This window comes from Amia ocellicauda, chromosome 2, assembly GCF_036373705.1.
Source record: "Amia ocellicauda isolate fAmiCal2 chromosome 2, fAmiCal2.hap1, whole genome shotgun sequence".
Lineage (NCBI taxonomy): Eukaryota > Metazoa > Chordata > Actinopteri > Amiiformes > Amiidae > Amia > Amia ocellicauda.
The window spans coordinates 50169985-50181287 of record NC_089851.1 but is presented as its reverse complement, the minus strand read 5'-3'; the positions used below and the strand labels follow the sequence as shown (position 1 = coordinate 50181287).

The following is an 11303-nucleotide window of genomic DNA, read 5'->3' as shown; positions in this document are numbered from 1 at the left end:
GCAATGTGTTTTGGTGCTCATAGAACAGGATCACTAAGGTACACTTTCTCAAGTGAATGGCAAAACTGCAGAGTTTGTCCATATGGAAACACAAAGCAGAAACAACTCACATCATTAAGAAAAAAGTTACATGAACACAACCTTTCACAAAGTCATAAATTGGCAGTTGAAATTCTACAAAAGAGGTCAGAAAAAGTGTTGGATGCAAGCTTTCTTAAGGCACAAGAGCAAGCCATTGCTTCAACTAAATGTGTCTTTAGAACAGCTTATTACATCGCCAAAAACAATAGGCCTTATACTGACCACCCAAATCTTGTAGATTTGCAAAAGTCAAATGGCGCACCAATGGGGTGAGTACTACATTCTAATGTTTCTTGTGAGGAAATTATCAACTTTATCTCAAATGACTGCCAGCATTAAATCTACTAGGCCTAAGATTACCATTCTCATCGATGAAAGCACGTCTCTGAGCAAGACATCATCTTTAATTATTTATCTGAGATGTGCAGTTAACAATTCTGAACAAACTACTTTCTTTCTAGACCTAATAAAACTGTTGTCCACCAATGCTGAAGGGATCACTGAAGCATTCATTAGCTGTTTACTCTGACATGGCTTTGATGATGCTTTCCTGAAGGAATGTTTGGTTGGGTTTTGCGCAGATGGAGCTTCAGTAATACTGGGGAGGAAAAGGATGTACCCTCGTCTCATTGGATGGCATTGTTTCAGTCATAGGCTTGAGCTGTCTGTTGGGGATGCATGGACAAATTATATTCCCTTTATCACCAGTCCCCCAAAAATCAAAGAGAACTGGATTCAGCAGCCTCACAATTAAGCATTCAGTTGAAAAAGATTAGACGAGTGCTTGGTGTTAGATGGGTGGCATCGTCATATAGACCAGTTAAAGCTGCATGGACAATGCATAGTGCCTTATACAGTCACTTCTCTAATGCAAGCAAAAATACAGAAAGCACTGCAAATGAGAGATGCATGTTTGAGAGACTTGCAGCAAAGCTGTCCTCAGGAGACTTTATAAAAAATATGGGAATTATGCTAGATGCCCTGGAGGAACTGAAAGATTTGCATGAGAGTTTACAGTTAAGGGATGGGACATTGTCTTATGCTGTACATCTAATAAGGAGGCAAATAGATGTGTTTTTGCCAAGGAAAGATCATGCTGGACCATATTACACACAGGCAACTGAAGCAGTTTCAAGTGGATTCATGGAGTCACAGTGGAAAATGACTCCAGACAGAGGGAAATTAATCCCACTAAATTCTATGAAGCCCTGGCTGGGAGTATGGCTGCAAGAATGGTGACCAAGTGTTGAGGAAGTAGCACTTTTTGACAAGATAAATGTCCTTCAGCCAAGTTCATGGCCAACTCCCTTACCTGAGTTTTATGGAGAGCAGGAAAGGTAGCTTTGCGATCTTTTTTGGTTTAAGTTTTTCCTCCGTCAAACAAGGCTACAGAGATTAAAAAGACCACCTGGACACCCCTGTTAGAGTGGCCTACTAAAACTGCAACAAACAGTTAAAATACGTGCAGTCAGTAGTGTCGATTGTGAAAGGGTTTTTCTGAAATGAACAATGTCATTACACCTTTACCAAGAGTTCCCTCACCTTCCAAATGCCAATTTAAGCCCTGCACAAAGGAAATAAATAGAAAATAAATAAATAAAGATCGTACAAATTACAAAGAACATTTAATACTACTTTAATACTAAAAAGATTGCACTACATCTACACAAACTGATAGTATTTCAGTAACCAACATACATAAATAATAATAATACTATATCGTAAAGTCTATATTAAATTCAATATTAACTCAAGCTCAAGTTCTGGAAGAAGATCCCCATTGAAATAACACGTATTGGGCTTGTTTGTTTGTTTAGTTAACTAAGGATTTGATTTTGCAGCAACAATGCCGTCATTAACATTGCGAATGAACTATACACCTCAGCAGATGATTGGATCACACTGACACCGGGGGTCTTTACAGAAATCCTGGATTGTGGAAGCATTCTCATCAATATATCACGTGCTTTTTTTCTTTTCCTTTTTTTTTCCCCAATCTCTCCCTTTCTCTCGCCAGTGTTTGCTAAAGACTGCCTGTTTCTGTGAGGAGCTTGTGATCCAGCATCGTTTAGTTTGCCCTAGCTTCCCTCCCCACCCTACAGTAGCTCCTATTACCAGACACATCTGGGCGCAGAGGCTGCAAGAGCGACTACACTGACAACAACAATGCTCCAGCAACAACAGATGTGTGTCTCTGCTTTTCAACAACAGATACCTGTCGGGAGCTCTTTTACCTGCTCGATCTGGTGAAATCCGCGGATGCGTCTCAATTGCTTTGTATTCGTTTTGGATCGTTGTTCTCTTTTAAGGGATTGCATTTGCTTCCTCTTCAATTCAAACAAATACATCGCAGAGGGCTCGGTTAGTTGCTATAGAAAGACCACAGCTTGGCATTGACCACAAAAGCCACACATTTGCTGAACGGTAAGATAACTATCCGTGTTTACATTTTTGCTTGTCCCAGTTATTTATTACTCTCTGTTTCATTGAAGACATGTTATAATTAACGTCTAGCTCATTTTCTATTCTGTATACACGATCGACTGATCATTTGTTGTTGCACAGCCTGGTCGGGCGAGGCTGACATCGACAAGCCTGGTTGCATTGTGGCAGACACTGGAAAGTGTGCAGAGGTGCTCATGTTTCAGTGGGAGACCTTGCAATGTTTTCCATTCAGCCAGACTGAGGAGCGCCTCCCTTCCCAGTGAGACCCGATCCTTACATGACCCACCGCTGAAGGCAATGTGATCTCGCACCCATCGGATCATGGCATGCAGCTCTTTCCAGATTTCTACAAACGTGGCGCTGAGGATCACTAGAGAACATGGGGATCAAGTCCAGGAATGTTGGTAACGCCTCCGAGGAGAAGAGAGACAAAAAGACATTGGGCTTGACCGGGGACCTGGACCAAGGCAACCTGGGCTTGGGGGCTGGGGTGGATCGAGATGGGGCGCTGTTACTGGTGGGTCCCGGCAGAGACGATTTCAAGAGGGGATCTCAGGGAATAGGACTCTTGGCGAAGACCCCCCTCGGGTACACCAGACCCGTGAAACGGAATAACATCAGGTACCGGAGGATACAGAACTTGATTTACGACGCGCTGGAGAGACCAAGGGGATGGGCGCTCCTGTACCACGCGTTCGTGTGAGTATCCACGCCTCAGCTTTGCTTTCCCCTATCTTTGTCCCACTGCCGGTCAGCCGATACTCTGGTTGTGTGTGGGATTGTAATGTGTGGGTTGTTGTTAAACCGGAGTGCTTGTGTCAATCCTTACTTGTGCTCTGTATATTTTCTCCTGCTCACTTACTCACTTAAGTGAGCACATGCTTCAATCCCACAATTTAATATTACCTTCGCCCTATATTAAGCACCTGTTCTAACAAAGAATTGAATGGACATATTTGGATTTTGTCCTTTGTCTGGTAATTGCAGGCACTTTCCTGATCCAAATTAAAGATACCGTTACATACCATTGTGATAGCATTACATCATTGATATAAAACAATCAAATGTGGCTAATAAGGGTTAGAATTCACGCTGGTGTATCAAGAGTGATCGTAAGGGTTCATGTAGGAGCTCAAATATGAGTGTATATCTATGCATCCCAGAGCTATATGTACCTTTCGTATTTTATGCATTATTTACAACAATGAAAATATATTCACACACCTTCAGCGGTGCCGTGAACATGAACACGTTGTGCGCAATAAAGTCTTGCCTACAACTAAATATGTTGCGAGCATCAGACATCCCTGCGCTCCCCACAAAGATTAAAGTGAATAGTCTCAAACGTATACAAGAAGTTGGATCCCCTTATTGAAACGGCAGGCTTCCGTTTTCACTTTTTGATCTTTCTTAGAACTGTTTCAAGATTTGTATGTATAAGTTTGATTTGGATTTTTTTTCTCGTATTTTTAGGGAAGTCTGATATAAAGCAGGTAAGTATATATAAATGTAGTTTTCCCAGCCAGTATTACCCCTTTTCCCTGGAGAGAGAGAAAAAAAAATCCTAGAGAGATATTGTTGTGCATTTGAGACATTTCAGTTGTATATATATTTATATATACATATACATTTAAGCAGTAACAATGGGCATGGCTATCAACACAGTAGATGTCCCTTTACTTTATTTGACATTCAGTTATATTGGACAGTATGTTTCTTTCTTTAGCATAAGAGCTTAGCTCACTTTCAAAATTCCCTCTGGTGTTATTCAGTGTATACATGCAATAGTAACTTACATTCACTCTGTCGCTTTCAAAGGTGTTACCTATAAGGTACAAAGCAGTAGCTATAAGTTTACAGTATGGTAACAGATGTTGTAGGAATAATATAGTGTTCTTGTTACATATATGAAGAGAAGCCCTGACTCTGAGTCGTGCACAAGCAGAAGCTTGGCCTGCGTGCTCTCCAAGGGAGTTGTTGTGCTATCCAATTCCACAGCTAACGACAACAACATTAAGGGATACAGATAGCACTTAGGCTCTGAATGCTTGAGATCTCTTTTTCTTGCTAATGCTGATGGAGAAGGGAACATGGGGTCCTTTTAGTGTGATCACACAGTTCAGTAGTGCATCAGCAATTTGTTTTGGATCCAGGAATACACAAACTACTTTATGTCAAAGCCAACGATAGTATAAGAACATTTTTAATGGATGGTAAAACAAAAATACTATTACTATGACTTGACATGCTGCTTAATGCTGGTTCTGTAAAGTGTCATTACAGATCTCGTCTTCCTGTTTAACTTGCCACAGATTTAGTTTCATATGCTGGCAGCTCATCTTGGGTAAACCCCCTTTAAGAATACAAAGCTTGCAAAAGCGTGGCCGGACTGAATCAATTGAACCCTACACTTTTCTTCCAGCCCACCATTGTGTGGAGCAATTGGCAGACCTCCTTGTCCCTCATGCTGTGTGTCTGCCATATACCATGTTTCTCATTGAAAGGCAAATTGGAGATGCTCCTTATGTCAGATGCTGGCTATAAAATCAGTGCAGAGATGTCCCCCTCCCCAGTGTTCATAGTTTTGTGTTTTTCATCTCATGCCTTGTTTGTGACATTGTTCAGACATCTGTCTCATACACCCATGCAGTCATCTTCCAGATTGTAAACAGGTACATTGAGCTACTTAAGAAAGCTTTAATGTGTTCAGTCTACAAGTGATGGTCTGTCAGAATCCCAGATGCAAAATCTGTCATTTATTTACATCTCGGTTTATCTTCCTTGCCTTTAAATGACCTTCTTTTGGAGTTACACAACTGTGAAGGGATGTTTTATGCAGTTGTTCACTTGTTACTTTCTTAATTGTTACACAATGCTTAAGGCCAAAATATAGTATGTCAACTTGGAAAGCATGGGTGTACATCACTACCCGTTTTTGTAGAATTTGGCAAACTGAAATGTAATGTCTGACTAGTAGAATACTGTAATGATCTCAGTCTGGTAGCAAGTGCTTTAATGTTGCATTTCACCCAACCATGTGGACTTCTCTGTAAAACGTGATGCAGTGTTAGTGTGCTGCAAAAACAAGGTTCACTATTTGTAGAAGAGGCTGAAGATATTGAGCACTCTGGAGTACAGAAACATGACTGTATTTCACCCCTGATATGCCATGAAGTGTGTTACACTAGGAAAGCATGGACACTGAGAACGTAATGCAATGAAGTATATTACTCTAGGTAAGCTCAAGAACCAAAACTGAATACAGTGGCATGCTTTAAGTGTTTATGTGTTATAAGGAAGGGGTTAGAAGTATCTTATAAATTATTGAGCATGGGTTATTTTGAATAAAATAGCCTATGCATTGTCTGGCATGCAAAAGCACATTAAGAATGCAATTGGGCTTTGAATGAACTAGAAAATAGTGCTTCCGTTGGAGGAAGGAAGTGATTAGCATCGAAGGGCTGTTTTTTGTGTTAGGCTCTTGGTATTAAAGTGCAAGTCAGCAAACTGTCTTCAACAGGGGATTGGGACTTTCATTAGGTGTTTATGGCACTCTCTGCCCCGGGACAACAGGCCAAAGAGGCTCTTCATTTCCTTGACTCTTTTTAGACAGAGTAGCATCTGCTGCAAAACAACGTGATAAAGAGGGAATTGCACTGAACTTGCTGTTCCAACAGGGAGTCCTTAGTGTTTTAGCCTTATTTATATATTCCTCCTTCACAATTTAATATCTGTCTGCCTTGTTGGTGGTGACTCAGCAGGATATAAAAGAAGTCTGGATTGAATTTGTCATACTCTGATTAATTTGGCCTGTCTTCATCCTGTGATTGGTCCCTGCATTAACAAGGTGATTTGCTTCTATCTTTGCATCCTTGCATTTAATAAGAGTGCATTTAAGGCAAAATGGTGCATTACTAAAGAAATCTTCAAAGTCCTGAAGTTTAAATGTAATTGTGCGGCTGTGTACTTGGAGAATAGGGAGCTGTAAGGGGCATCTAATTATTATTTCAAGTTTCTTGTCATTTGGACCATCTGAACTACAGCAGCTTACTAAACAAAGCTGATGAAATAAAACAAAAAAAAGGACTTTGATTGACATATGACTGTGTTAACAGGTGTTGTTGATGCAGGCAAGGGCAACTGCAGAGTGGAATTCATAAGATCATAATTGGAGCTCTTGAAAAAGAACATTTCTGAATAAACTGCATAAGCTATGGTACACTTTTTTATTATATATATATATATATATATATATATATATATATATATACACACACATTTAAAACCTTCAATATACATGTATGACTATTCAGCTTTTCTTCCATAACTAGGCAAACAACTCCAGGTTAAAGTACCAAAATCAGCTTATAATATTTATGTGTGTTTTTAGAAAAATAAAAAAATACATAACATAGATTCTTGGACTACATTTATATTATAACATAAATCCATGTGCAGATAAACTGTGGAAGGTTTTATGCGCGTTGTATACTGTCACAATGCACTTACTGAACCATGACCCAGAATGTTACATGCAGTTTTTATATATAGACACTGCACAACCTTCATGATAACAGCAGATCAACTGGTTGCAGGTAAAGAGAAACAAAGGTAATATCTCCATGGCCTCTTGCCAAAGGATGGCTGAATGAGTACAAGTCAGCTCTGCACACCTCAGTTTGATTATGTGCTGTTGTTGTTTTGGATATGTATGGAGAGGTGTAGCATTTTTTGACTTGTTTCTTGAGCTTTTAATCAGTTGCCAGCTGTGGTTTGTTAAAAGCAAAACATATATTTTTTTTAATCCTTCACAGACATCCATACTCAGGGCAACTAATCTGAGTAAAATTGACTAAGAGCAAGTACATATACAGAGCATTATTCTATTTAGGGATAGTTAAGGGGTAGTTGAACTAGAAACAGTGAATGTGGCATTAGTTACTTAAATCAGTGCTACCTGTAATTAAAACAGGCCTAACCACCAATTGTACTGATACAGTTATGGCAATTTAAAGAGCAGGAGTAAGTAAATATAGAATAAGGAGCAACACTAGAGAACATCAAGGTGGGAAGAAAAAACTATGAATAACAAAATGCATTTATGTGTGTGTATGTCTGCTCAGTGACATATACAAATATATGATTTAAATTATTTTACCATTAAGGATTCTCCCTGTAATTGATCATTAAGACTTTGACATAGGACTGAAATAAGTTAGCTTGATGCTTGTTAAAAAAGACCATGTACATATTTCTAGATATTGCTGCAATAAAACATATAGGGAATGTTTTTTTTTTGTAAGGAGAAATTGAAAGTTTTTCCATTTTAAATTGGACTTCTGTTTGAATGGAATAAAATTCATGCACTATTTTTTTTGCCAAAAGGGGGAAGTGTGCTAGGGATGCTCATCCTTCTCCGGTTTCACTCCATGGTTAATTTATCCTGCAGCTTGACTATCTCGTAACTGGGCCTTCTACTCTTTCCTGGGCTGCCCATTGGAAACCTGTGCTGCCTTTTTGCTCGATGGCTGTGCACACCAGGCTCTGAGTGGGACATGATGTCATGCCATTAGAGCTCACACTGTAACAGATTACGCAGTAACTGAAGAAATCTCTGGGGGTGTCGGGGGAAGCTCTACTGGATAATGGGGGCTCTGTCTCTGAGAGGTTAATTTACATGTCTGTCCTAAATAATGAATGGCGTTTAATTATGCGCCTTGGGTGTGCAGTTAGCAGCAGAACCAGGAGGGAGAGCTTCTTGGACGTGATCCATCTGTATACACTCGAGTCTGCTGCGTCAGGAACCCTGTCCAAGGTGCTGAAACGGGGCTCTGTGTATTGGAGATTGAGCCATTAAGTGTATTTGTAATATCCACATTCCAAAGCAGGCAACACCATGCTTTTTCCCTTGTTTTACTGTACTGTTTTAGTTTAGTTTATGTTTTCTACCTGAGACAAAAGGGAAAGTATACATGTTTAACTTTCTCTTTTCTAATGCATTCATTTCAAAAATGTAATTCAAACCCAAAGTGACATACATATCACACACAGAGGCCTTGGCAAAATTGGGATCGTATATTTCTGTCAAGCCTGTGAAATGTGTGTATCATATGGGTCACACTTAGTTGTTAAGGGTTAGACAAATAAATTCACCCTTCACTAGCATTATATATTTGTTTTATTGTGTTTTATTTTATTTGCATTGTGTACATCATTTCATCATATCAGTAATCCTATCATAATCAGCTCAGATTTCTATGTTTGTATTAAATATATTAATGAGAAATAGCAGAACACGATTTATCCAACTTGACATGAAAATGATTGCCAACCAAGTACAATAAGGTACCTTTGATGGGTAGGCCTGAAAATAAGAGACAAAATAATAGTCTTCCCCCCTAAGAGAGGGCATCCCTTTAGGCTAAATCTGCAGGAGAAGAGTAGGCAGGGAGAAGTGGGTGAGTGTTTTACATGTGATCGGTGGTGGGGAGATCATTAATTCCCAGAATGTCGGCTGAACCACATAGTTACATCAATGAAAACATAAGATGCCTTGGTGATGATGCATCTTCATGTTGGATATGTAGTATAAGATCGGTCCCCCCTTAGTTATCTTAAGTGTTGCTGAAATGTAAAGGTGTTCCACAAAGTCCCTCATGTATTAATTCCACCAACCTGCTACTTGCAATGTGGGTCGAAATCGATTTTAATTTTGTTGACGGAGACGTTTTTTACAGCTGTTGCCTGACAGTAAATGTTTGGATACCATTGCTCTGCTCCAGTCAAGTCGATGCACCTTGCACGGTCATCAATTTTCGGTATGTTGGCTTTATCTAGCAGGAAACTATTCCAAATGAGCCTGGCAAAACCCAAGATCTATAGCGTACGGCATGGTAAATATTGATACTGTAGAAACTGTGTTAGATTATACCAATGGTGGGTAAATGTTGGTTCAGCAACAGTGTATATGTGGTAAATGCTAAACTAGTGCTGTTAGAAAGTGATAGATAAATTATATTGACCATTAGGCAGCATGATGTTGGTTTAATTTCAGCCCCATAGAGGGGGACATTTTGGAATCCTAATTGGACCAATGTAGTTCAACCTTATTTTCAAAGTTTCCTCAGCAGTCTGTTATGGTTTATCATGAAACTAAGCAGTCAGGTGTTCTGTTATATAATTATCTAACAAGTAATTGCGTTTTGTAATGTGCATGATAGAAATGGCATTAACTTCTAGCACAAGTGATTTTTGGGAGTGAAGTCTTTGACTGTCTCCTTGGTAATCGCTTGATTAGAATTGCCCTGAGATTAGTTTTGGCAGTGAATGAAAAGCAAGCAGGAGCGTGGTGAGAAGCACTTGTCATTACTCAAATGTTACATGCTGCCCTGTAGATAAACCAAGGAAAGGCACCTCTTGTCTTTTCTGTGCAGTAGCCACTGTGCTTCAGACAGATGGAATTATGGGTAGATCTTAATGGGGAAAAGTATGACATATGTGTTTAGTAATATTGTTAATTGATATTTGAATAACTCTGCTAATGGTACAATCAGGTGGATGTGTGACATACTTACACTGTCTTCCCATGACCAAGATTACCAGTGATTAAAAACGAAAAGAAAACAATCTGTCCTCTGATGGGAGTCATAGAGGATTTGGCGGCTGTGTCTGCATGTAGGCCAGGTATGGTGTCAGTGTGTAATTGCATCAGAGACTGTTACCTTATGGTTTGCAAATCTGTTCCCAGGCAATTATGTGACTTTAGATTGTGAACACTGTCTTGTAACATCAGGATTATGTGACTACAACAAACAGCTGTATCATGGTTTCAGGAAAGACGACTGTTGTACCTCAGTCTATTTCACTCCATACACCTACACACCACCCCCACTTTCCTCCTCCTCCTTCCCCCCTAAATGCAGCAACAGCCTACGCATCTAAATATTTCCACACTCTTCAATTTTTGTCCAGCTGCTCTAGTTTATGTTTATTCTTCCTCCAATTCCTCCGTGCTCATTTGTTCTCACCATATTTCCTCGTGTGGGCTTCCTTTCTGTTATTAAACACCCTCTCTGATCCCTTCCTGCGGAATCATTAAATAATAATTATAATACATTTGCATAGTACATTTTCCATTTGCGGTAAAATAAATTGACCTCACCAGACTTTATAAAAGATCTGTTAATTCTGTGTGCTCCTACTGGGCCTGCCTGTCTTGGAACTGATTTGGGTCAGTGTTTAAAGTCAGTGTTAAGCTCCTTTCACCCGTCTTATGCCCCACTTTTTAGCAGCCTGAGTTAGGATTTTTGATTGTGTGAAGTACGTACATGGGTAGGAAGTGGGCTGACCCTGGCCAGGAGATATGGGTAAGCCATCTAACCTGCTTATTGAAATTGGAGTGTGAAAATGCATGACTGACCGACTTGGTACAGAGTTATCACCTGCGTAGGCTCGACCTGTGGATGCTATTGTGAAAGGGGCTTTAGACTGAAGTACATTGGTTTTAGAAAAAAATGTTTGCTTTTGCTTTTTCATGGCAGGCAGCAATGAAACTGCCTGCCAGGCAATCTATTGTTTGAAAGGTGTTAACTTGTAATTAGTTAGATATCCACGTATGTTTAGCTGATCTAACTGTATTAGAATATTTTTATTGAAAGTAGAACCATATTTGTCAAATGCAGTACATTTTCCTTCTGTTTTTTGAATTGCCTCCCACAGCTAATTAACAAATTAATTGAAATCAGCACTACTGATTTGGTCACTCTGTGGAGATTTTG

General features: G+C 39.6%; 1 protein-coding gene across 1 annotated transcript in view; it reads left to right on the top strand.

Annotated features, from left to right (window-relative positions):
* Positions 1 to 2099: 2099 nt before the first annotated feature.
* The window catches only part of kcnq3 (potassium voltage-gated channel, KQT-like subfamily, member 3), a 104259-nt gene continuing 95055 nt past the window's right edge, over positions 2100 to 11303 (top strand). Inside the window, exons 1-2 of the mRNA XM_066687557.1 lie at positions 2100 to 2505; positions 2647 to 3225. Of these exons, the coding sequence (XP_066543654.1) occupies positions 2906 to 3225 (320 nt within the window). The 5' untranslated portion in view covers positions 2100 to 2505; positions 2647 to 2905. The remainder of the gene's footprint in view (positions 2506 to 2646; positions 3226 to 11303) is intronic.